The sequence below is a fragment of the Oenanthe melanoleuca genome, chromosome 13 (assembly GCF_029582105.1).
Source record: "Oenanthe melanoleuca isolate GR-GAL-2019-014 chromosome 13, OMel1.0, whole genome shotgun sequence".
Lineage (NCBI taxonomy): Eukaryota > Metazoa > Chordata > Aves > Passeriformes > Muscicapidae > Oenanthe > Oenanthe melanoleuca.
In genome coordinates, this window is record NC_079347.1 from 9,807,121 (window position 1) to 9,834,164 (window position 27,044).

The window sequence follows — 27,044 nt, forward strand, 5'->3', positions numbered from 1 at the left end:
GCTTCGCTGCCCCGCTCTCCCTTGGCCCTGCCCGCCCCGCGGGGCCCGGCGGAGCCCGCCGAGCTCCCCTCGCCGCCGCCTTCAGGCGCGGGCCGGCCCGGACCCCCGGCCCCCCATTGTTGTCCGCGCCGCCGCCATCTTGAAATTGTTTTTCCCCTCCAGAGCCGAGTTGAGAATAAATGGGCGGAGCTTCCTGGGTGGGGGGTACGTCACGGCGCGCGGCGCGTCACGAGCCGTGACCGACGCCCCTGCCAGCCAATAGCAGGGAGCGGAGGCGCGAATTAAGCAGCGGAGGCGAGCTGGGGGCGGTGCTCGGCGCGGTTTAAAGGAACAGGTAGAGATGGGCGGGGCAACCGCTACTCAGCCAGTCAGGAGAGCGGGGAGGGGGGGCCGCGGCTGATTGACAGGGAGCGGAGCCCGGCCCGGCGCGGCCCCATGGCCCGGGCAGAGCTGCGGGCAGACACCGCTCTGCCCCGCACAACCGCGAGCGCACCGGAGTCTGGAGTAACAAAAACTGCCAGGGGCACGAGTCACCGCACCCTGATGAAGACTGGTCCAGCTTTGCTAATTACACAATGAAAGCCAAACAGATTTAAGTTTCTTTATTGATTAGTTTTTACATTTTTTTTTTTCAAGTTGCTTCTACAAGTACCAGTTTGAAATGGACATGAAATCACAGTAGTTGTGTCCAGCAACACTAAAAATCAAAACAAAAAAAAACCCTAATCAACCCAAAACCCCTTTTACAAACCATGAGGCAAGAGGGGCATTAACCATCAGTTTGGGATGAGCAGAGCAGTCACAAGCCCGTCTATACCCACAGCCTCAGTGGAGGAGATTTACGAAGGAGGAGTAAGGAAGGAGCAAGAGAAAACCATGGACATGTACAAGCAGTCAGTACTTGCAAGAAATCCTCCTCAGGCCCAGGAGTCAAACTCAAAAACAGACATGGGTAACATATTGGAGAGGTGAAAGCCTCAAGCTGTGACAATCCAGTACTGAGCAGAGCCAGCAAGGGTCGAGCACATCCAGGAACACTGCTGGAAGGGGTTAGTGGGTTAGATGGACCCTGCCCTATCAACTGCCCCTACCAACCACTGGCTCCAGGAGAAAAGCTGCTCTCAGCAGTTCTGCCTTGGTATTAGAGCCCACGAGTTTTGTTTTGATTCACCATGTCAGCCTAACACCCACCCCCCATTGTCAGACACAGCATGTCTGGCTCAGCATCCTTTTCAAGAGCTGCCACCCTTGGTTGCACTGACACAAAAGGCCCAAATACACCTTAAAGGATCTGTAACAGTTCCAAACACAGGTCCCAGGTTACAGCCAGGTACAGCTTCACTACTCTAAAAAACACAGCTATGCTTTATGCATTCAGGATAAGCAGGTAGCTGTATTTTTTTTCCCTCCAAGACTTTAAAAATAAGGTCAAACTGAGACACCCAAGCCAGAAAGCAGGATAAAAAGTAACTTGAGTTGTCTATCCATTTTGGAAAGTCTTCATTTATTGAAGTGATTATTTAAAGCATACACTATGGTATCAAAAAAAGCCGTAACATGCAGACAGGAGACGTTTTCAGGAGATTTAGCAGAAGCAAATGTAGATTTACAATTAGCTTTAATATATGCTATTTAAAAGCTGATAGCAGATCTCAAGTTCACTTTTGATGCTTTGAAAGAACACGTATGCACATGGATTGTTTGGGAGTTTAAGGCAGTTGCATATTAAGATAAAAAACCATTAGATTAATTAGATTTTTATGTTGTGCTCAAAACGTTAGCTGAATTGAAACCATTTACACATACTTCATCTCAAAGGACTGAGAGTCATAAATAGCAGCTGCTCCTTGATAAAAATACAGTCCTGAGAACAAGCTAGTAGCAAGGCTTAAGCTATGACATCTTCCATGTCAGAGTATAAGCTATTTTTGCAATAAGGAGCAGTATTGACCAGGTGTTCAACAGGCAAAGGCATTCTAAACATGCAATAGCTCCCAACAGAAGTCTGAAATTACTTCCAGTATCTTGCTTACAATAGTTTATTTGTACACTGCAGAGAGACCAAGAAATCCTGCTATGCATTTGTGATCACTAATATTTCAAACACAACAACCAAGGGATACAACATAAGGACAGGCAGCAAAAGGTGTTTTACCTAAAAAAACCCAAAAAAACAAACCCAAACCAAGAGTCTTTTAGTAATTGGTTAGATTGTTTGCAAGGTAATGGGAACACTCTTCCCCCCCGCAACCCCTGGGAATCATTCCACACACTATACCTATCATATGACCAAACAACACTGGAGTGTTTAAGTTCAGTGCAAGAAGAATAATTTCAGGACATTTAATTTCATTCTAAACAAAGGCAAAAATTCATCTATATAGACATCCAAACACCAACATATTTGGTACAGTGTAATGAATTACATCCATCTCAGAAGTAACACCCTTGTAGTGCTTACCTGCACCACAAAAAAAAAAAGTGTTTGAAACAGTGTAGTATGGTAGACTCAACACTTAAAAAAAATTTATTCAGCTGGAATTGGAATTTCCTAACATTCACAATATAATTTAGAATGCACTTGTTACATGAAGAGCAGATAAAAAGACTTAAAACAGTTTCACATACCAGTTAAAGAGATTCCACATGCTCCTTCCCCACCTACAATACTGACATATTGGTTGTGGTTTTTTTTCCTTAACAAATACTCAGTTCAACTTGTCTACCTGCCTACCTCCCCCATTTCTACAGCAGACATACAGTGACAGCAGTGAGAGGATATGGGACACTGTCTTATTCAGTGTTTGGACCCTGGAAAGGAGTAGGCCAAGCTATGAATCGAGTTTGATAATGAGCTGAACATGAAGTGCTTCAACAACTGAGGCAAAGCTGCTCTCAGGAAGAGCTGTATCATCACAGAGAGGAAAACACTGGTGGCTGAACAGAGGGCAAAGAGGGAAGTAGTTTAACCACACCTCCTCAGCAACCCTCAGCTTCACAAAAAGAGTTCAAGAACAAATAAACTTGGTTGTCTGCATGCTCTGCAGGATTAAATGCCACGTTAAGATGACCCACTCCAAATCCTAGATCGTTTGTTAACATTTAACAGGACTTTAGCCATGCACAGTATGCATATATTCTATAGACTGCCTAACCCCTTCCTTCCACCCCTTCCTCCTCTTTCCCCTCCCCCCAAAAAATGAAGTTGATTGATTAGAGATTTTCATTACTAGTTTCCCCATACATCCCCCTCCAGTTGTCTTTTCTTTTGAGAGCAGGGGTGTTGTCAAATGCATTGACATTTCTTCAATTACCAAATTTTAAGGGGTATAAAGACATTGGTGCATTTAGGAATTTACATACTTGTAAAAAAAACTAGTTATAAAACTGCATTTTTATCACCTAGCACTTTCAGAATTCATCTTTATATTTCACTAATTAATATATTAAATTAAGCCAAGGTTTGAGACTGGAAAAATTCTACCAATCTACTTAAGAACAGAAAAGAATATTTAAACCAAAAATGAAAAGGTTAGTTATGTTACATTCCAAAATCCACAGCCCATTATATTAAATGCTTTCTTTCTACAGGAATGATGCTCTTTAAAGATGATTGCAAATATTTTACTGCTAGACACTCCATTACATTGGATAGTGTGACTGGAACCTGTGGATGGTGAAATCTTGAGGTTTGTCCAAGTTTCAATGTAAGGTGTCCAAGGTCCTCTCCCAGAACCATGTTTGAAAATAACAACAAAAAAAGAAATAACAGATCAAGTTCTTATGACTTTTTTCAATCTTTCCTTGGCTTTCTGTTTCTGGGCGATCTATTCACAGTTTCCTCCTCCTGCAAGAAAGTAATTTGTAAACATCAATAAAATAAAACCTAAATATATCCTTAATAACCATTTTTGAGAAAATATAGGAAGAAGAATCCACTTTCAGTTCTACATTAGAATTTAGTTTTTGAAAGGACCTACTGCTGAAGGTACTTTGTGGCAACCAGGCAAATTCTTGGTTTTCACAATGGATGTACACTATTCCTTGGGAGTGCTTAACAGCTTCTGCTGCTGGGAGAATCCTTTAACTTCAAACAAAACTCCACCCATTCTTGAGTCAGCCATTGTGTCAGTGTGGAGCACCTAAGGTCACATCCTGACAGCACTTGAAGCTGAATAAGCCTTTTGCCTTAAGAAGATGACTGCCAACAGTCCCGGTCCCCTCTCAAGGCAGGCTCTACAGCAGTGCCTTTAGCAGGGCGCCCAAGTCTGCTGAAATCAGCCACAGCAATTCCTGTTCTTCAGGGTGATTAAATTTTCCAAAGTTCTGAACTGGGAGGGTCACATGAACCAGGTTAATTTTTAACACTAGTTAAGTGTAGTAAGCCCTGTTCTACATAACCTATGAAAGAAAATGCACAAGCTTCCTTCAAAGATTAAGTACTCTTACCTCTGATGCAGGTTTCCTGTCTTCTTCCTCCTCCTCTTCTTCTTCCTCTTGACTAGCACTTCCTAGATCAGCATCACTTTTCTGCTTCTCTTCAAGGGGAAATTAAAAAAAGTGATTCTCCTTCCTGATTTATCTTCACTTACCATTGGCTTTATCCCACATCTGCTAATCCTGCTGGTTTATTCTATCAGGGAGGACATCGTTCAAGATTATCTAGTTTACCTACCAAGCTTTTCCTCACTTGCGTCCTCCTCTTCCTCCTCCTCTTCTTTTTCCCCTTTATCTTTTTCTTCTTTCTCATCATCCACCACATCAGGCTGAGGAGCATCAGTCTTCTTGTATTCTGCAGCACTTGGCTGTTTCTGAAAGGCAATGACAAACCCAGGCAATTATCTGTGACATTCAGGCACATTTTTCTGAACCTCCTTTTAAACATGAGACTAATTATCAGAGGAAATGCATTACCTTCCCAGAACAGCAGAAAAGGACAACAAGGAACACTGGCAAAGCCACAGTGAGGATGTAGACTACCCAAAGCCAGGGACGCTCTTCAGCAGCTGCCATCATCTGGCCCACAACACCAGGCTGTAAGACCAAAAGAACTGTCAAATTCCATCCCATGCAACAAGTTGTAGCAGCTAAGTTTAAGCAACAGAATTTTCAAATAAGATTTTTGCAACTTTAAACATTGTACTTCAGACCTAAAAAAAAAATTCAAGCTAACCTGCACAAGTACTTTTCCCATAGCTTATAGATCAAGAATTAGGCTATACAGTCCCGATATCAGAGCAAAACCTCAGAAGAGAGCAGTAAGTACTCTTAGTTACTTATAGCAACCATTAACATACTGTAATTATGAATTGAGGCTCTGACCTGGTTTAGCAAAACCCTCAGCCTTAGCACATACAGGTATATATTGACAAAAGATGTGTGAGAGAAAAGCAAAGGTGCTTCTAATGTTCCACTCAGCAGCACACAATTAAACCTTCCTGTCTCACCTCTGCAGCACCATCAGCTGCCTTCTTAAGTCCCCATCCATCACTAGCCCAATCATCAGCCACAGCTCTTTCAGTACAGATGATAAAGTTGTCAAAAAAGATGTCTGATGTCATGGACCATAACTCAAGTCCCACAGCACTGAAGGGAGTCATCTTGAAAGGTTCCAAGTCTTCAAAAAAATCTGGGTTTGGGATCTTTCTAGGTTTCCATATACCCTAGAAAAGACAAAAGACATTCAGCCTCATCTACTGAAAGACAAATTTTAGTTTTCAGCCATTATGAATAAAGAGATATAACAATCCATTGCACTTAATTACAACATCTACGGGTGCAACTCAGTCTTTGAGAATCAATACAATGAACTGATGCCTGGTAAGAAAGCACTTTGAATCTGTCCACTTGAAACACTGTACAGTCATAACAGCACTTGAATTTTTAATTACATCTGCCGAATCTAAATCATTCTGCTTTTTGTAGGAGATGCTGCACTGGCCACCAGCTTGAGCAATGAAAACACCAACCTGATAGTTCATATTATCAATCATAGGAGGTTTCCATTTGCCTTTGTAGTTTGGATTGTCAATCATTGGGCGCTGCCAGGTACCACAGCCAGGAGCTGCCTCACATTTAGGATTTGCAATCTGAGGTGCCTCCCATTCACCATCCATATCTTCATCCCTGAAAAGGCAAATTCAGTTTTGAAGTCCACCCCTTGCCTTCATACAGAATAAGGCTCAGACAATGTATGATTTCTGGGAAAATCAAAATTCCCACCACTAAATGGAGACACTGAAACTTTGTATGGCATAGGTCTGTAGATAAATATACTGCAGGAGGAACAAGGATTTCAAAGACTAACTATGAAGCACAGAAGATCAACAAAAATCAGTCCCTGAGCACAGCCTCCCCCACTGACCCTTCCAAGCAGGTTCTACTTCATGGTGAACATCCCTGCCCTGCTCTGCTTACACTCACAGAAGAGTTGAAAAACACAGAGGTGAATGCAGGACATGAGTCCACAGACCACTGCCTTAGAAAAATAGCCTGAACAGCAACTTTGTCAGCAAGCAACAATGAACTGCAAACAGTCAGGAAATATTTGCTGCCATTTGCAACAGGCAGCAAACTTACCAATCTTCAGGTTTCTCAGCATCAGGGTCTGCTACATATTCTGGCTCATCATCCAGCCAACCTTCTGGTTTCACAGCATTTTCATCTGCGATCTTTGCAGGAGCATCCTCGTCCCTTGAGGGCAGAGCATTGTGTTAACATAAACAACACATAAGAGCTCTTAAGCCCACAGCATGATTCCACAGACTCTGAACAAGCCCACTGCTCTAGACAGCCAGCCTCCTCCCCTTCTGTCAGGGTCATCCATGATTACAGAAAGGATTGCCGTGCAATCCTAACACATGTGCCTCATGGCATACCAAGGTGCCAACTGCAAAGTACTTCTACTATTTATTTAAAACCAATCTAGAAGGGGAATATTACAGCAAATGCCACTTCTTAGCAGCAGCTGCAAAAATTTGTGCTTGAAATTGAGTCTACAATTTACAAAGCACAGGTACAAAGCCAGAAAGGCAAGATCAGTTTCTGATTTAGGGAGTCAGGTTTTTCAATTACCTTATCTATACACTACACAAACAACTACAAAGATCCTTTAGTTATACTTTCTACAGCTCATCTTTTGATGAAACCAACAGGTAGCATTTCTGTATTCTGTATTTCTGTAAAATCTTTGTCTGTGGCCCATGCAGGAACAGGAGCACTAAACAGAAATTCCCACTGGATGTGGAACCTCTCTCTCTGCTTACTGAAATGCTGTTAAGATGCCTAAACCTACAGTGTTTTCATTACAAGGGTAAGACTCAAAACATTCAATGTGAGAAAGACATTTTGATCAGAACCAAATTACTGGGCTAAGGACTCCCTCAATTCCATACCCTTCCAACACCTTACCAGTCATCTGGTTTAACAGCATCTGGGTCAGGGATTTTTGGTCTCTCATCCCAGTCTTCAGGCTTCTGGTCATTTGGGTCCTCAATCTCTCGGGGTGGATTTACAGGAGGAGACATATCATTTAGCAGATTCCCACTGTTGACAACTGTTTGATCGACCAGTATCTCAAAACTATTGTCAGGATTCAAGACTGTAAGGAAAAAAGTTGATGTAATCATTGCATGTACGATACAAAGCATGAGTCAAAGCATCACTCATGCCCACTGTACAACCCAAGCTACCAGCTACCCATCAACTGCTAAGAACCTTTCTCCTTACACCAAAGTGCAACTAGTGATGAGGCACCACAGCTCACCCTGTGAGAAGGCAGACTCCTGGCAGAAGTCCTATGTGTACTAAAAGCACAAAGGTTTGTAAAGTGATTTAGCAGTAACCACAACAAGTTGACTTTGGCACAGTATTGCTTTAGTAGTAAGAATGTATATACTCATATTCTACTCTAGACTAAGACTTCCTACTACTGACTAACAGGATTTTAATCTCACTTTTTTATCTACTGCTGTCTCTGTAGTAGGACAAGCTAGAGATACCCTTAAGTACTTTCTGAAGGATTTTGATCATAGCTAATATACCAGACACTATTTCAAGAACTCTTGAGTTTGCCTGGTACACAAAAGCAGAAAAAAACCCAAGCAAGACTAAAACAAACCATGATGCCTCTACATCTAATGCTTAGTGTACCTCACATTACCCAGAGGCAGCATTCGTGCAGTTTATATATGCTGATAATTATTTCAAATATACTTAGTTCAAGTTACTTACAACTACCCTGAAATTCAGTCCTCCTTTAAGTATTAAGTTCAAGTTGCAGGACCTTTTTTACATGAATCAAGACTTCCTGGAAAGATGAAATAAGCCTTTGCATAGACAATCAGTTTTTGCATTTGAAGCTTTCAAGTGATTTTTAGTTATTTAGTGCATTGGCACAAATATTCACCTGCTCATCTGGCAGACTTTATGAGCTTTTGGTGCAGAAAACATAGTAATTATTAATATGCATAGTGTGCAGTCACCATACCTAGAGTGTAAAGATGAGTCTTCTTATCAGTAAAGTAATTCTTCAGATCTGCATCTGGACGCTTTGCGTGCTTCTCCTCGTATTTGCCAGTCTTTGGGTTTTTGTGCCGGAAGATGAAGTGCAATTTATAGTCCTCTCCACATTTGTCAGGGCCAAACATTATTGTATATGGAGTTTTGTCATGGAACTGATCCTTTAAAAACAATGCAATACTTCATTATTTTGAAATACAACTTAAGTCATTGTCTGGCATAAGAATTCCCAATTCGTTAAAAACTATTCTGCAACTTGGATATCAAGTCCATGAAGTCCCCACACTAAAGCTTATGTTCCTCACATAAGTCTCCAGAAAAAATAATGTTCAGAGAACTATCCCAGCTATTTCATTTTGCACCTTTGGGCTCTACTTTCCACATGGAAAACACCAGCTATCCAAGTGTTATCCAAAAGATTAGTGTGACAGCTACAATGTTTAAGTATACCCCTATATTACAACAAAGTATTTTAAAAGTTATCAATTAGAAGTATCAGCTACTGGCAATAATGAAAAGGTTAGCAAGGCCACTGAGTTTCTTCCACACAAAGTGATAAACAGCACTAAAAGTGAAGCCAAGCTGCATTTAGTCCACACTTATGAACTGGGGTACTACCTCAATCTAAGTTCTAGCTGGATATAATCACAACCGAACTCTGGAAGTCTATCCTTGTTAATGTTATCTGAAAATCCAATGCACATATGAAACTGATTAGGCAGACAAGTTGGTGTTTGTGGCTATTTTGGAGTTTTATAATAGTTTGGAAATAGTATTAATAATATTGATGCCTTGGGTTTTTAGCATAACTCCAATGAGACTGCAGCAGGAAAGAAGGATGGATAACAAGTCATAAAAGGTACATCCTCTAAAGTCTATGAAAATGGCTAAAGAAAACCCATAGGCTACAACAGCCTGTGAAATGTTACCCAGCAGCTCAGCTTTGTCTGAACAGGCTGAACCACTTCAATGAGAGGACAAAACACAGTTCTTAGGCCCTAGGAGCTGGCTACTCTCCCACACACCTCCTGTTTCATTCTAGAACCCAGGAAAATCTGAAGTACTGTCGAGTTTGGCAAAGGTCTACAACTGCTCAGCTATTAGGGAACTTCAGTTTCCACTCAAGGGGCCATCACCTTTCAGCACTTATCCTCTCCAACTGAAAGCACTGGGAAAATGCTGAGTGCAAAGTACTTGGGCAATCAGGCCTCACTGCCTTCACTACAAGGGTTTCTTCAGAAAGAAACAAAAGAAAAAAACTTCAAGTTCTTTCACAGCTAATACCCAAAAGTAGTAGCATTACTCACCAGGTTCAACTCAGGGGTTTTTGAAAGCAATTTCACATAGGCCCCACCACACTCAATTCCATTTTGGAAGTTTACTTCATACCTAATTTTAGTTTTGGATAGAAGTGGGGAGAGCACGTTATACACGAGGAAAAACTATTTTTGTAACACACAATTACAACATTTTCAGTACAAATTAACAGTAACACTGTTTTGTTGTTTGCTTTAAATCACTTACCCAGTGAATATCAAAGATACAGTCATATAGATTAATAAAGATATAAGGACTAAAAAAAATATTCACAATAGTCTGAGAAACAGTTAAAAAATTGAAGATTTAGAAGAATTAATCTGACAGAAAAGATTAAAGAAATTGAGTGCTAGCCTAGAAGATAATGACCTAGAAGTAGAGAGAAGGAAGAAAAAGCTTTCCGGTATATGATACTTCAACAGGAATTGAGGCAAACCAATTATTTTCCCCACAACTACTAGACAGAAAACTCAATTTGCAAGACCACAAAGCAAAAAAACAGTTGGATTTTAGGAGAAGCCCCTTTAGGGTTACAAGCATACAGCAGTATATTTAGGGATGCCAAGGAGCCTGAAAAAGGCAAAACATCCCTGTCAGGAATAAGCTAAGTATGCTTGATTCTCTCACAATGCCAGCAGCTGGAGTGGATGACCACTGGGGTTTATTTTTAGCCTTGCATTTTGAGCCAAAACTAAACAGTGCAAAGCAAAGTGACAATTCACTATCTTGTGCAAATACAAATTAATTTACTCTTTGTTTAAAATTGATAGCATTACTAATAATGCACAATTCAACTGTTCTCACTGAATGTTTTTCCCTTGACTTGCTTGCCTAACACACATGCAAGTAGATTCTTCTACAACAGTCATGACCAGAGCTTTATAAGGTGTTCACCTTCCATGGCAAATGAATTAAAGCACAGGAAGGAAGAGACAAATGCATCTTTATCCCTCCATCCACTTCCCCTCAGAAACAGGGGGCAGTTTGCTGTATAAGTAAGTGCACTGACCTACTTACAGACCAGTGTTCGTTCAAAAGGACAAGGACTTCCACAATTAGCAGTACAAAAGTCAGTTGCCTGACCTTGTTACTACAATTAAATCAAATGAACTGAAGCCACAAGACAGGTTACTAAGTCTAGTTTGCAGAGACTTTTTCTTTTCTAGGCTTCAGAAGGACCCATGCTGTTACTAACTCTCCACTTTGGGAATTTGAGTTACTATTTTACTCTTACTCAAAAGAGTTTAATAATCCATTACAGAATCTTGTGTCATCTAGACCCCAAATCAACCAAAGCTCAGTTATGGAAGTCAGCAAGCTCAGCTTGCTATCATGTCACCCTGGAATCAACAGAACACCAAATTATTCTTTACTTACTGTATAATAAGGGGTTTGGTATCAAACACAAATGGCTTGGAAAGTTTAGATGAAATTGCATGATGCTTAGCTCGGGTTACCATTACAAGACCTTTGTCCCCTGGAAGCTTCGTTTCTTTCATGTCTTGGACCTCCCATTTACCTGGGTAAGAAATTGACCAAATGTTCATTTATTTTAAAATCTGAGTGGATATTTTGTTTAAATCAGAACTATAGTTTATATTGTTAGCCAGGTATATAAACCTCCCACCCATTTTCTTCAGTGAATGTAATTTTGGCTGAGAAACAGAAAAGAAAGACCTCTTTTTCATATATGACAAACAACATCAGAGACATTTAGCACCCAAAACCTGAACTCACCATCATATTTGGCAATCTCATCATCTGTATCATCTTTCTTGGCTCTGGAAAGAATCCATCTAGAAGACAGATATCCAATGGTTGGAAAGCCATATTTCCCCCCCACTACACACACTAAAAATCCTGCCCTTAAGATAAGGCAGCCCTCCCTGTCTCATTACTACACCCCAGTATCTTGATCCTCTGAAGTGTTCTGCTCCCAAGCATGCAAACTTTGCTTGCTTGCCACTTCCCACCCCAAAGTAGGACCACGTCCTCATGAATAAGTACCTTGCTCCTGTAAAAAAAAAAAAAAAAAAAAAAACAAAAAAACAAAAAAACAAACCCCAAAAAATCCACCAAAACCAGAAGTAGCACCTTATCCTCACATCACCTGAGGAAAGTAAAAAAGCTACATGTAATGGCCTCATCTCCCCTTTATTACTAGAACTTAAGGAAATACTGGTTTAACTCAGCATTTGAACAGCTAGCCTCAAGAAGTTATTACTGTATTCCCAACTGAACAGGGGCCCTTTGATTCAGTTCTGACTAACAGAAGTTCTGCTGAGAGTCTTTCATTGCCTTTCATAAAGATTTCACATTATTTCCTGTACCAAATCATCCTTCAGATTATACTCACCCATCCAGAGTTCCTTTATCAAAAGATTCCGCAAAATACACTTCACCAGTTGGGACAGGGGGCCTGTAAGTAACCTATTGGGAAAGGGGGCATTTATGAACCTTTCAAGACACATTCTTTATTCTACAGAAATACAGGCATGTAAAGCTCACACTCCCTCTTACACGCAAGTACAGCTCATCTGGACATTCTTGAAGCACAAACACAGAAATTACATAAATATTGCTGCTTGTGCCAAGTTGTTGTGCTCTTGTCTGCAACTAAAACTCAAGCATATTCCTAGCTGGAAATTTTAGCATTAACTCCTGATACTCACATCCCAGATTCCAAGATTAGATTTAAGTCTTCTGGAAGAATATGGGGGACATGAGAACAGAAACAAAGCAGCCAACCTTAATTTCAAGCCCTACTCCCAGATAACATCTTTAATAACATTACAACATACTAAGGGATAAGAAAGTAAAGACAACTCTGATCAGACTCACATTAACCAAAACACAAGCAGTAATTCAATTGTTAAAAGAAGTTCTATGCCAAACCTTTGGAGCTGGAGGAGGACTGCTTGTTTCAGACTTTGACTCTTCTACCTCCTCCATACCATCATCCAAGTCATCCTCAATATCAACTACATCATCAGCATCATTATCTTCATCCATATCATGTGCCTGGACAGCAAGGATCCCAAGGGCTAGCAGGGTCACACACAGCCATTTCAGCTCCATGTTCTGAATAAATAAGACAAGGCAAAGTGGTCAAGCCAGCACTGCACACAGAACAACACACTGCTGCTCGGAACAAACCCGAGCATCCAAGGCAACAGGTGAAGTGCGAACTTCTCTCTCCAGCTCTGTTATTTACTGCATCTGCCCGAGACAGCTCTAAAAGCTGGGGAGGAACACAACATAAAGCTAAGTATTTAATACCAAACAGACATTAATTGAGTGGAGAATCACGTGTGCTCATTCTGCAGATCATACTGCAGAAGTACCATAATTTTGCTCTTACACTGCCACAGCCCATAAGCAAGACAGCAGACATACATGATACCACAACATATGTGGCTGTAAAACCTAATAAAAATAAAAAAAATCTGTTTTGTGCTTATGGAGGACTTTAAATACACCATGCAGGAACCCAAGCTTCCATTCAGTCCAGAAATTGAAATAAATTTTTCTATTTTATTCAAAAACAGATTTTTGCAGAGTAATCAATCCTCATCTCCTGCACAATATATTTTTTGTTATTTCAAATGCAGAGCCCTGGTGTTTTCAGTCATCAAACCTCTTCCTCAGGTTTTGTTGTAGAATTACTGCCAACTTATTACTGCCTATAGGTAATTGAAGCTCCTGGAAACTGCCACTTGATTAAATTCTTCTTTCAAACTCTAATTTAACAAGATGACCAAAGAGAGTAGCTGTTAACTGAAGCCTTGCAGAATTAAAATATTACACTGAAACTAATTCATAAGGTGGTCAGCACATCGTCACACCTAAAACACGATAGACATTGGCAAGCCATAGCTTAAAATATCTTGTAAGTAAAATGAGTTTCAATCTGATTTTCCTCCTAGAAAAACAAAATCACTGCATCTTTTGGTTGATATAGAAAGTAACACTCCCAGAACACTGCTCAGTTTTATCTGCCCAAAACCTTCACAACAACAAGCTGCACCTTGCTCTTCTTTTCTCCTTTGAATCCCACTCCAAATTTTCCCTCCAAAAATCAGAGATATAACTGAGACAGATTTTTTTAAAAAAACAAGTATAAAAACAAACATTCCCTCTTCCTTCCCTTACACTCCTAACTCACGCTGTAGCCCTGCAGACTTACAAACATAACTCAAGCAGAGTTAACTGCCTGTAGGGGCTTAAGATCATGCTAGAAAACAAACTTTCGACTTTACAAAGCATGTTTAGGCAACCTAAAGAGTTTACATCCTCAAAGGCTTATCAGCACTATCTAATATTCCAAAACTATGCTCATAGTAGATGTACCATTCTCAGATTATTCTTTAACTTACTTCTAATGACAGAGAAGATTTTATAACTTTATAACTGTAGTTTGATAACTACAACAAAATTGTATTTTAAAGACTTAAGCTGAGGCCATGGCCAGTTTGTCACTACAGCAACATGCAATTGCAGCCAGTTTTCCAACAATAGTGATGGCCTTGAGGATTATGGTCCAAATGCATGTGCACCGACCTACCTCACACAGTTCAGACATTCAGGCAACTGCACCCAAACACCTCTGAGCCAAAAGAACAATCATTCTAGAAGGAATAGCTGACAAAAACTTTCAAGGGCTGTTATATATGAGCAAAGCTTGTTTGCTTAATGCACAGTGTACAGCCAAAACTGAAAAGTTTCAGACCTCAAAACAGCTCATAGCTCTTAATATTAGTGTGAGAGCCACAATACAAAACCAAGGACTGAAAGCAGTCAAGCAGACATCAGTACCCTTGGAGCTGCAAATTCTTCTTGCACAGATAACGTGTTCTTTGAATAAACTCATACTCACCAGCATAAAAGCAGTACAGAAACAAGAGCCTGAAACTTCATCTGAAAAAAATGATCTTTAGAGCTCTGGATGTGCCCTGTGTGACTGAAGCAACCACAGATGAGATAGCATAAAAACACCTTTTCATGGAAAGGGTTTTATTTTGTCTTACCTTACAAATAATGCCTCACCAAATATTTTTAAGATAGAGCTAAATTCAGTAAGATAATACAGTTTTATAACTGCTTTCAAATTATACTATGCAGATAGAATGAGCATATCATGATTTGGAAAGTGATATGAACAAAGTTAATCTTAAAAATATACCAAGGTTAAAAATGAGCCAATTCTCTCCTTACCTAAAAGGAAGGAGTTTCTGCACCCCTCCTCCTAACCTTGTGCAAAGGGTATTAATGGCTTAGCATGCAAGTAATCCTTTAAGTAATCTCATCAGTAGCCAACCAGCATGAAAGTTTTGGTGCAAGAATTAAATCATTCCCCACAACTTTCCTGATAGTACTGGCTTCATATGTAATAATTACCTACTTCACAATCCCACCCCGACTACAACCTTTTGAAAATATTTGTCAGCAGCAAATGGACTTTGGCAAATGCTCACACACAAGTGGCAAAGTCACGTGGCCACAGAAATTCTTCTGTCAAAGCATCTTAGTGAAACCCGACAATTCTGCCGGGGACCACACAGCAGGAGCAGAACACTGCTGCATGTCTGTACTCCTGATACAGCCAGAGGTATCTACCCTGCTACACGTATCATTTAATGCTCTGTCTGAATTTGAGGCCTTGCTGAACCTCATTTCAAGGAGAAGTACTTCATGGTCAAGTTCCCAAGCAAGCTTCACCCCCGCAAAAAAAGAAAGCTAAAAACATCTGAAGAGAAGCTAATCCAGTTTCATGTTCTTACCTCTTTACAGTTATTGGCAAGCAGTTGTCACAAATTTATATCCCTGCAGAAAGCTGCTTAGGACACTTCCTACATATTAAATGAGTCCCAAATTCAACATAAGCTACCATTCATATATGAGCCTTGAGTACAGGCTGGTAGCTTCTTCTGCAACTGCCAGTTATCATTCCAAACTCCTTATTTTGTTTAACCTGAAACAATATAAAAAGCTGACTAAATTATAGAAAAAAGGCACTATGTTCTCAGAAGAGCAATTTAAGTGAAGCACATATTTTCGATATTTAAAAAGCTACTTCTAGCCATAATGGATGTACTGCTACAGGAAAAAATTTCAAATTCACTTAACACAATCCTTAGGGACACAACATAAACACAATTATGTCCTAGTAAATGAGGTTATTCCTAAATAGAAGAGATGGGGAGGGGGAGAGAGATGCAACTCAAGTCTTATACAAAACAGGCGTAAATCAGTTTTTCAGTGGAACTTTAAGCTGCGGCAACTATAGGTGTTCAATTAGTCACCTCAAACGCAGTCTAACCTACAGACACTCTCACCTACTCTATTACGATCAGACTTCTCCCTTAAAGAAGTGTCTAATTTCCAAGCAATTACCATCCTTAGCCATTTTTCACTCTGCCTGCACCTCCCTTCTTCAAGTTAAACTGTACAGTATTTCTGAAGGTTGGTGTATTTCTGATCATGCAATTGCTGAAAGCCATTAACAAAGGAACACTTTCATAATAGGTGAGAGCTTCTGACGTCTCCATTCTACTTCACTGCAACCATCGCTTTCACCATAACAACGTTTCAAGTCAGAGATAACAACTCCATGTACTTTTTTTTAATAAGATCTTCAGTCACTTACAGACATTGGCACACCACTCAGATTGAAGGGAAAACAACTGCAACCCCAAAGTTTGAGACTGTCAGTGCTACAGATTACTTGTTCTCTCTCTGCACACACCCATGGCCAGCTTCTGCCCCAAAGAACTTCAGAGCACTGTTCACCTGATTGTCAAAAGGCTGAAATATTTTACCCCACTATTTAGAAATCTACAGCAGAGCACTGAAAACAGACTCCTGGAACATCTGCACTACAGACTTTACTTTTTCACAAAGTAAATTCAAAACCAAATTAGAGTGGGATTCAGAAACAGAATCAGGATCTTACCCCAAAAACAGCACTCATAACATGTAGGACTAAGTGATTGCTACCTTTGGAGTTTAAGGCTTTCAAAAAAGTCATGCATCTTCAAAGATTAATTTTTATTTAGGATTCCCCTTTTCTCTGGGCATAAAGGAGAAAGTTCTTCTTAATTACTGGCACCACACTGGAAACACTCATACAACAGACATAGAATAGTTGTCACTATTCTCCCTAACACACATGCCCTGTAAGAGAGTGAAATTGCCCACAGAAAGGCTCTCCAAGTCCTCTGCTATCATTCTCCCAGAACATACTGTTTAGAAACTTCCCTGTCAGGTCAAACAGAGCCTGCAAAACCAGTTTAATCATCTCCTTGGTTACTAATCTATTTCAGTGGTTCACCAAGGCAGTTCTTAATACAGCATATTTCAGAATGCATAACTACATTTGAATGGCTACTGACTATCTGGTTTACTACTTACTCTTTGTTAAAAATAATTAACAGTCAGACTAAATATAACTTATGAAAATAAGTCACTTACTACAAATTACACCTAGGCAATTTAACTGGATGAGCATCAATGGTTTCTATTCCAGCAGTACCTGAAGTCTCAGCTGAGTGACTTATGCAAAGGAAGAACAAAACCCGCTAACAAAGTCCTGTGCTCCAAATACTGGGTTTCAGTGTGGTATTCACAGCAGAAACACCAGTGAAAACAAGGACAATGCCTCATGCAAGCCAAGAATTAGAGAAGAAAAATTTAAAGCCAAACATAAAGATGATTCATCACAACACAAAAAAAAAAAAAAAAATTGCAAGGAGACAAGAACAGAAAGACTGAGACACAGATAACCATTTTCCCCCTCAAATGAGGGTTCTGTGGGTTTTGAGCAAAGGCTCAGTTACCCTACTTGGTAGTGCACTAATTTCCTAAAGTCAGAACTACTGAAGAGCAGAGGAAATCTCTTCTACATCTCCCAATACCTCCTGCCCTCCACATCCTCCCTTCTCTGCGGTGCCAGGGTAACTGTTTACACAGCCTCATGATGAACCAGTGCTGGTTTAAGATGGCTCGAAGTCCTTCTGCCATGTTATTTTAGCTCTGAATCAATACCCAGGCAGACCCAGCAGCGAAAGCAAAAAGAGTTGTAGCAGTATCAGTGAAACTAAGTAGCCAAGGATGGAGGAAATAAAGCTGCTGGCAGCAGAGCCAGCTCAATGTCAGAGTTTCAAGTGCAGGTCTGTCACCTGCACCTGCCTGACCTGTCTTCAGGCAGACTTGGGGGATGGACACCATGGTGAAAATTAAAACTGTGTGGCCAAATACTATAATTTCAACAACAGTACAGCGCCTCAGCACCCCTGGAAAGGAGATATAATAAAATCATGTATATACAACAACTCATATAATGCAGACAACACTTTTTCCCCTGAAATACTGTTTTTCAGCTGGACAACTTCCAGCATTGTGAAGATTCTGTCTTTAACATCGTAACACAATGAAGAGCAGACAAGGCTAAAGAAAACCACCTTATTAACAGTAGAAGAGAGGCAAGAACTCTCTGTGGTGTTGCTTTACCCTCCTATACCCATCTATTTTTTTTTCTTCAGCAAGGGGCAACTGGGATACACTTCTACATGAGGAAGAAGTCACCTAGAAAGGATTAGCCAAAGCCTCATAGAAAAAGCTGCCTCCTGTTTGGGTTGTAGAGAGCACAAACCAGGCGAGGGATAAGGTGTGAAAAGGAAAAGCAACAAAGCTTGCTTTTAACAGGCATTTCAAATATGCCAATTTCTAAAAAATAATGTACAACAGTGCAGATACAGTACAGAAGCAAAAAGCAGATACTGTTTGCCAGCACAGATATCCTTCCTGCAGAACTGGGAGTCCTTGGAGGGTAAAGCTCTTTGACCTCATAAAACAGATGGGCTGCTAGGAAAATTATATTAGGTGGGGGCAGATCTGGAGGAACCCCAAAATCTTTGAGACCATGACACATAGAAATCAATTCAAGTTTGCCCTGCTACAGAACTGATTCCAGCAAGAACAGGCTGCCACATGATTACTACCAGAGGCAGAAAATCAAAGGCCAGAAAAGGAAGTAAAAGGCAGGACTAAGTACAAGTCTCAGTGCATTCTCTGTAAAGGATTTACTCATTTACTCAGGGAGAAGCACTACAGCACACCCAATGGGAGGGTACTCTGATAGAAGTTGAAAACTTTCTTACTATTTTTCACTAGACTCCCTTTCTAGGAGGGCAGCTGATCTCACAAAGCAGATTATACACAGCCTGTGATGCAGTCTGTAAAGTGCAAGTACCTTCTCTGTAATGTTTTTTTAAACGAGGAATACTAAAAGTTAATACAAATATAAATTTTTACTCAAACCTTTTCCTAATTTTATTAAGTGTTTTGCCTAAGCCTATGCAATACAACCAAATTAATAAGGTGGTCTTTGAAGGCAGGTACCTCAGCGTGAACCTAGAGTAATATATATACCAACCTATATTTAACCATTATTTTATCTGCATTAGCTCATACATTATTATAGTTTGGTTATCTCTCTGCAGTACTTTAGCAACAACCAAAACCATGACCTGCAAAACTGTCCCATAAAACCCACGTGCTAACTATGCTTACTTGACGACGTTAAGTAAACACACTACATTTAGAAATACATTACATGCCTAGAGACCAGTTTTCAGACATCTAACATACTCTAAATAAGTTCCAGAAGGAGTTTCCACGATGATCTGCAGAAGCTCTGAAGCACTAATTATGTTAACACTGATCATATTGAGATCTAGACCTTTACCATTACTACTACCATTAATACATGTCCTCTTCCCTTCACAACCAAGCCACCTGCAGCATTTCTCTTTCTACAGCCTAGAAAGTTCTGAACCACAAACGTGCATGTGAAAGTTCACACTTTAGAATCAGTGCAGATAAGAAAGCAGTGTGCTGTCCATGCTTTAATTCAAAAGTGTGGGGTTTTTTTCTTTTAAAAGCACACAATACAATACTCAGTCAGAAATTAGATATCATTTATACACTATTAAAGACATCCAAAGCAAACAATATTTGGGGGTCAAAAATCAAATCAAGCGTTTCAATTCCTTTAAATTCTCCTATCTTCCTGCTGCAGTCTTCGCCTGTACTTCACCTGTTGGGCCTCCAGCTCCGCACCCTGCGCTCCCCCTTTCCAGAGGCTTCTCCTTCCCCTCGCACAGCCCCAGCCAGGCCCACGCCATGCTCCGCACCCATCTCCTGATCTCCCTCTGCGGGGCTTCATGAGGAACACATTCAAGTTTGTTTCCGACACCGGAACACGTAGCCAGATAAAACCTAAACCACGCGCTGCCCACATCTCCGTCCGACCCTCGCCTCCCCGCCGGTTCCACAACGCGGCCCTGGCACCAGCCGCTGCCCGGAATGGCGCTCCCAGAACTTACCAGAAGAGCCGCCGCTCCCCCCAGGCCGCTCCGAGCCCTGCGGGTGCCGGGCGGGACTCGGCGCCGCCGCCGCAGCCCCGCGCCAGCCCCCGGCCGCGGCGGCCTCCGCGGGCCGCCCCTCTCGCCCTGACTCCGGTGGGTCCCCGCCTCGTCCCACCCCCGCGATGAAGCCGGGACCACGCACGGGCCGCCCACCCCCCAGGGCCCAGCAGCGCCCCGCCGCACGCCCCACGACAGGCCCGGCTCCCCCACCGCCTCACGGCGCGGGCGGGTCTGCTCCCCGCTCCCCCGCCCCGATGTTCCGGAGCCGCAGCGGCTGTGGAGGGAGGGCAGGGACGGGCGGACACACTCACCCTCCGCCGCCCCGGCTACCGCCGCCGGGCTCCCCTCACCTCCGTCACGTGCCCGCGCGCCCGCCGCCGCCCGCCTATCTGCCGCGCGCCAGCCCCACCCCCGCCTCACGGCGCTCGGCCTCTCCCATTGGCGGACAGCGAGCCCGTCCGCCTGCCCAGCCGCCATTCCTGCGCTTTGATTGGCTAATATCTCCGCCTCTCAACAGCCCGCCCGCCTCTGAACACGCCCCCAACGGCGCTGCCCTTCGTGGAGCGCTGTCATTGGTCGGCGGGGTTGCAGGAAGTGCCGGCTGATTGGGTGGTTGCGGGCAGGCCGTTGGGATGTGGGCGGGGTCCCAACGGGTCTCGGTCCGGCGGCGCTGCGGAGGCTGACGGGGCATTGCGGGCGGTAGGGGGCGGTAAGGGGCGGCAGGGGGCGGGGCCAGCACTTCTCGCCCTCCCCGCGCCCCCCCATCCCCTCACGCCCCTCACCCGCTGCCTCATTAAATGCCATTGTGTTAAACAGCAAAGCCATCTTTATGTCTTCTCGTGCCTTAGAAAAGGTGTTTATGTCTTCTTGCCTTTTCAGAAAATTTAGTGCATCTGCAGGTTTTTTTCCTCAATTGCAAGCTGAGGGTTTAATAAAATAGTGAACAGTGACACAGACTCCAGTGTGTTCAGAACATGGCAGTGCTGCTCAGCAGCTGCTTGTCCGAAGGCCTTGTGAAATTCCAGAACCTTTAACCTTTGCTGTGTTTTGAAAATGAAAGTAATGTAGTTTTGTAGAGGTGAATACTGTGTAAATGTTGAACATTTGTACATCCAATCAGTAAAGAAACACAGGGAATACAGAAATAAGTGTCCCTGCTGGGACAGACAGGCCGAAGGACATGCCAGACTTGATGGGACCACATGAATGAGGTCAAGATTGAATTTGAGGAGTGCCCCTGTCCTGCTGCATGCACAGCCATGTGGGAGGGCAGGGAACACAGCCCCGTGGTGAGGAAAATAGGCTCCTGGTACCCTGGAAGGTACAGCAGCTTTGAGTTGTCTCTGAGCTGCATCAGCTGAGAACAGCTCCATAGAAAGCTGTGTCCAAACCACCCAGTTCAAAGCGAGCTCCTGTGTGGTCTGCAGGCTGCAGCCTGTTCCAGGAGATAGGAGGTATTCTGTAGGAATAACAAATAAAATATCTATAGGGAAAAGCAAGAAAGAAAAGGGTGATGGTTTTTTTCCTTTGTAAACATAAATCTGTTTTGAGTTGATGCAATGAGTCAGCAGTCTAAGTTTCCCCACAGAGAAAATTCCACCGTGTTAGGACAAAGCAAGCAGGGCCCCAGTACTCAGAAATAAGGCTCAGCATAAATGAAATCAGCAAATCCCTGCTTACACTGAAGTTTGGAATCAAACACATTTTTCCAGAAAGACACCAAGCTGGCTCCTAAACTGCTCTATTGAGTTATACCCAGACTGAACAGAAGATGCAGACATGCAGGGAAACAGTCACAAACAGGCAGCACAGGAATATCAAATGCTTAAAGGAGAACCTAGAAACAACATGGAAAAATACTTTAAAGGGTAACAAAGCAGTATATTTTAGTAAGTGCCCTCCTCAATCTAGGCAAACCCATTTTTCCACAAAATATCTTTCAAGCCTTTCTTTTGAAACAGGTTATTAACTCCAACATGACTGCAGGACAGCATAATTCTCCTGCTGAAATCACAAAAGTACCAGGAAGTTAAATATACACAAACGCGTGCTTCCCCTTTCTCCCACCCTTTCCCAAAAAAGTAAACATTCCTTCCTTTTACAACCTGCTGAATCATGGCACAGGCAGGCAGCCCTGGAACTGGCTCCTGCCTGTGCTGCTTTGTCATTGAGGAGAACAGAGCAATGTAGAAGCAATTTAAGTTACCAAAAAAAAAAAAAAAAATCTGCTAAAAACCTATCTTATGCAGGGATTTTCAAGATGTTTGAACTTTGATAAAAGAAATGCAGAATGAACACGAGAGAGATAATCCAGAAGGAAAACAAAAGGGATGAGCAAAGGAAACAGAAGAATCATGCACCAGAGATTTAATTTCTTTGGCAGCTGAGAAGGTGATATTTTTAGACTCTTGAGTGCCAGGGCAGGGAAGATGAAAGAAAGAAAATGGCAAATAGTACATGGCAAACATGATATTGTCAAGGAAAAACATTTTGGTATGTTCAGGCTTTATTGCAGCAGATTTGCTGTGTCCCACTGACAAACACTCAGGAATTGTGTTGTTCTCTGACTTTAGCAGTGCAGTGAGACTGGCAGAGCCTGAATATGCACACCTCAGAGGTCAGAGGCAGCCCTCATTTTATAAGTGCACTACAGCTTTGAGTAATTCCATTTTGGGGAATTTTCTTGTCCTGAGTGTTATCAGACAGAAACCTCATGTGCTTTCCACTGGTATTTTCTTAATTGCCTCTAACTTGATCTTCAAAGTGTTCCTCCTTTTGTAATCCCTTCAGGGCGTTGCCACATTGCTAGAGTTCTCCTTGCATTTCAGACACTAGTAGTACATCTTTTCAGACTTGTCTTCTCTGGAAAACTGGCAAGAAGTGAGTGGAAAATCCAGCAGGTCATCGTGACAGGAGAGACACCACACTGGCAAGAGAGCAGGCAGTCAAGGCAGACAACCGATGAGAGAACACTGACTTTTGCTCTTTCAAACTTTGAACTGCAGGAGGGAAAGCAAGCTCACATCTCTGTACGGAGCAATGTCCATGTGCCCTGGAATGCTTTCCATGGAAAACACATTTTGTTACAAAGACATCTCTGGAGACAATACTTGAGAGAAGGATGGGAAAAGACGTGTGAACGTTATCACAACGAGGGGGAGGATAATTATCTTAAACAGAAATAATGAAGTCCTGCCATTTTCAGAGCTAATAAACATGGATGCAAGAAGTGTTATAAATTAATTGCAATAAGATGAAGCAGGTAAATAGAAGAAAAATCAGCAGAGAAGCAGTAACAGAGCACTCACAGATGGATGGAAAGAGACAGGCAGACACAGTACTAAGGTGGAAGAAGACAATCTATCTATTTTAGAAGTGTCCCTGAGAACATGAACTTTAAAGACAACTTCTGGAACCCAGAAATTCAGAGTTACCCAAGACAAGACAGTAGGCGCAGGTTTAGTCTGGACATAAGTTAGGAAAATCCTGATGGTTGTACACAGCTTTCCTGGCTCCCATAGGCATTGCACAGGTTTGCTGGGCACCATTTGGCTTCTGTTGTGCTCCTTTCTGCAAGTTCTTTCATGGACTTGGTATAGGTTTGCTTGAGAGTGACCCTCATATATCCCCAGAATTGTGTCCTTCTTGAGAGTCTCACACTTGAGGCATTTGTATCCAAGCATGGTTGCAACATTTGCAACAGGGGTTATTCACTTACCAGGGAAAATCAGGTTAGCCTTTGGATTTAAACACGGCTGAAGAACTTGCCTGCAACAGCAAGAGACTGCCAATACCTTGGTGTCCTGAGGGCATCAGCAATGCCCAAAACCTTTTGTAAAGAAAATACTCAATCCCCACAGCTCTCTGAGAGCCAGGGTACAGAAAGGGGCTGTGAGTGTGATTAGGAGCACGGCCAAAAAAGAGGCACGGAGTCATTCCACTTTAGCTCACACATTTCAGATTCACCAGATCAGAGACTGACTGACAATAGCTGCTCTCCCCCAGCTGCTCATGGCTCTGTGATAATTCCTCTGTGATAACCTCTTGAGTCGCTACCACCTTGCATGCTACCACTGGGGCTGTCTGGCTCAGGGCTTATACTTTGTGTGTTTGGAAGCAGTTGTTTGTTTTGAGGAATAATTCCCTCCCCCTCCCCCCAAATCCAAGACCCCCTGCCCCCCCCCCAAAAAAAACCAACCCCACAAAAACCAATCACAAACCCACAAACAAACAAACAAAACCCTCTCCTCCCCCGCTCCAAAAACCAAAAATCAAACATTTTTCAATGGTCAAGTTTCACATTCCACTTGCCCTTTGGCTTCAGGGGACAAGAACTCCTCCAGCCCTGCACAAGAAGCCAGACATCTGGAGCCAGATGCAACCCTGAGTTAACTGAGCTGGCCTCAGCACAGTGTTCCTCCTCAGCTCTCTCCTTTCCCCACCACATCCTCTTAAAAAACAAGCATAATCATGGTAGAGTTGCTGCATTCCTGACATACCATGTAAATAGCACAAGGCCACCACCTGGAACCCCTGGCCCATCCTAATCCCAATTTACTGAAGTCAATAAACAAGGAATTAGCAGCGCTTAACTCAGTAACCTCTCCAGACTGGCCACTCTCCCACTTGCAATCATCAGCTGCTGGAGCTGAAGAGGCTGGATAACAGAAAACATACATTTCAGCCATTTTAATGGGCCTTTTTCTGTGTCTGATGAAAAAACCCTCACCACTCTCTTCTTTTAAGGAAGACAGAAACCCAGATGTGGTCAGTACCCTGCACGCTGTCTTTTGATCCCTATTTTTTATTCTTCCCTACTGTTTTCACTTTAATCTTGCATGTGGTTTTACACTGAGTCTATTTCTATTACCAGCATGCCACCCCCATGTGGCTTCCTCCTGCATGCTCGTGTGGCTGTCCCGTGGCTGGTGTTGGGCGCTTGTCCCAGTTGTAAGCAAATCAAGTAAAAGAGACGTGGTTTGATCTCTGCTGGGTCAGCAGAATTGGCTTTTTGAGGAGCAGCAGGGATGTAGACATGCCTGAACAACTTGAGAAATTGGACCTTTAACATCTAGTGCAACTGCTGATGAAGTCAGGTTGGTGCTGAAATACTCCTCTGTCAGAACAGCCCAGGTGGGACATATCCCCTGTTCATTGTCCCTGCTGTGGAGAATCATCTTCTGGTGGATGACCCTCGGAGAAAACTGAGACAACCTATTGAATTGCCATCAGGAGCCCTGTAAGTCAGAGAGTTCTGCAATGTGCAGGAGGGACTTGCTTCAGAGAAACAACCCTCCAAGGAAAACCACTTGTCAGTAACAGCTCCTTCCCCATCGTGTGTGAGATGCACGGAGGAGCAAGTGCCCGCAGGGAGGGGCACGGCACAGCTGCTCACGGCAACCAGCCAGCAAGGATTCCATGTGCATTCACTGTATCCTAATAACCACCGGGTCATAGGCTGGAGCTGCACGTTTAGGGACCTTGCACATTTAGCTCCCTCTTTAAAAACAACAGCGGTGCCGCAGCTGCTCAAGGAGGTGGTCCATGCTGGGGTGGGGTCCACTCCTAGGCTCACCCCAGGAGGTTTCAGCAGATGGGAGGGCAAGGCAAGTCTGATTTATATCTATTTTCCAAAGAAAATAATAAGAAAATTGCTTTCTCTCTATACTGTTGTCTCCTGTGCTTTCCTAATCGAAGGGGGGTGGACTAAGGAAGTGTGAAAAGGCAGGTTATAGGCAGCAGAGGGAGAAGCTCCTTCTGCTGTTTCTCCCTGGGGCAGGTCCTGCGAACACCAGCTGTTCCCAACCGCAGCTCCCCGCTGCCTCCTGGTGGCAAAAATGCATTATGGATCTCTCTCCCGGCCCGGGATTCTCCTCCCAAGCCGGCGCCAAGGCACTTGTACAGGGTGTGTGGTTTGGGGCCCTGTCTCGAACCCTTCCTGGCCTCGCCTGCCCTCCCCTCCCTGCAGAGCTGTACTGAAATTCCAACTCTTTTCTGCAAAAAAAAAGCTCCATTCTGTGCCAGGAAGGAAGGGGATAAACAAACCCTGTGTTTTGAAGGATCTAACTCTGCCTCCAGAAATGGGACATGTCTCCAACGCTTCTCTGCTTCACAGAAGCTCCAAAATCCTGGCAGCCCTTTGTCAACATCCCCAAAAAGTGCAGGTACCTCCAGGGCTCTGGATACCCAGGGTTATCTGGTCAGAAATGGATTTCCACTCCTGGTTGCTGGGAGCCAACCAGCCAGCAGTGAAGGGCTTATAGGATTTGCTGCTGCTTGTATTTGTGATAGACATCTCCTAGGAAAGGATTAGCTGCAGGGTCCAGAGGTGGTCCCGCGCCTGCCTGGCCTCCGAAGGCCAGCAGGAACAAAGCGTGTGCTGAGGATTTTGTCACTGATGGAGTGCCTGGCTGCCCAGGGACAGCAGTGAGTGGCACAGATGTGGCAGCACATTGAAGAGGACCATGGCAAACCCCTGCTTCCAGGCCACTGCATGGGGCTGTGTACAGTGAAAGTGACCTTGGAGGGTTCAACCTGGTGCTTCTCTAGAATTTTCTGCAGGAATATGCTGCATTTTCTTGCATTGTTGTGGTTGGCAAAACCAAAATAACTTTACAGTGAGGTGCGCATTCCCTCCCTTGGTTACAGAGGAAAATTTACTTTGTCAGTCTGAACTCTTTCCCAAATGTGTCAAGAAATGGGAAAAAAAGTGTGCACTGTGGAGATGTACTGGAGGTTTCTTTTATGGGACTGGATATGTTTTTATTGTATCTCACCCAG

The 27,044-nt window shown here is 42.9% G+C and overlaps 1 protein-coding gene across 4 annotated transcripts; it reads right to left on the reverse strand.

The window, feature by feature from the left end:
• Positions 1–587: 587 nt before the first annotated feature.
• CANX (calnexin) lies at positions 588–20,687 on the reverse strand. 4 transcript variants are annotated; one of them, XM_056502747.1, is made up of 15 exons: positions 20,576–20,687; positions 12,733–12,918; positions 12,194–12,267; positions 11,575–11,633; positions 11,215–11,356; positions 9,828–9,909; positions 8,489–8,681; positions 7,411–7,600; positions 6,580–6,693; positions 5,970–6,126; positions 5,448–5,663; positions 4,915–5,034; positions 4,676–4,811; positions 4,450–4,538; positions 588–3,847 (listed from the first exon to the last, which is right to left on the reverse strand). In XM_056502747.1, exons 2-15 carry the CDS (start codon positions 12,913–12,915, stop codon positions 3,794–3,796), a joined length of 1,809 nt encoding a protein of 602 aa, XP_056358722.1. In that variant the 5' UTR covers positions 12,916–12,918; positions 20,576–20,687; the 3' UTR covers positions 588–3,793. The 4 variants fall into 4 exon arrangements, with proteins under 4 accessions (XP_056358722.1, XP_056358723.1, XP_056358721.1 ...); XM_056502748.1 differs by having other exon boundaries at positions 20,475–20,615; XM_056502746.1 differs by lacking the exon at positions 20,576–20,687 and adding an exon at positions 20,223–20,281.
• Positions 20,688–27,044: the final 6,357 nt, after the last annotated feature.

Excerpts from the sequence above, each read along its gene's own strand:
- CANX (XM_056502747.1), bottom strand. The coding sequence starts at position 12,915 with ATGGAGCTGAAATGGCTGTGTGTGACCCTGCTAGCCCTTGGGATCCTT. Across the intron at positions 11,634-12,193 it reads GATAAAGGAACTCTGGATGG|ATGGATTCTTTCCAGAGCCA; the intron begins GTGAGTATAATC and ends TCTGTCTTCTAG. Across the intron at positions 9,910-11,214 it reads ACCAAACCCCTTATTATACA|GTATGAAGTAAACTTCCAAA; the intron begins GTAAGTAAAGAA and ends AACTAAAATTAG.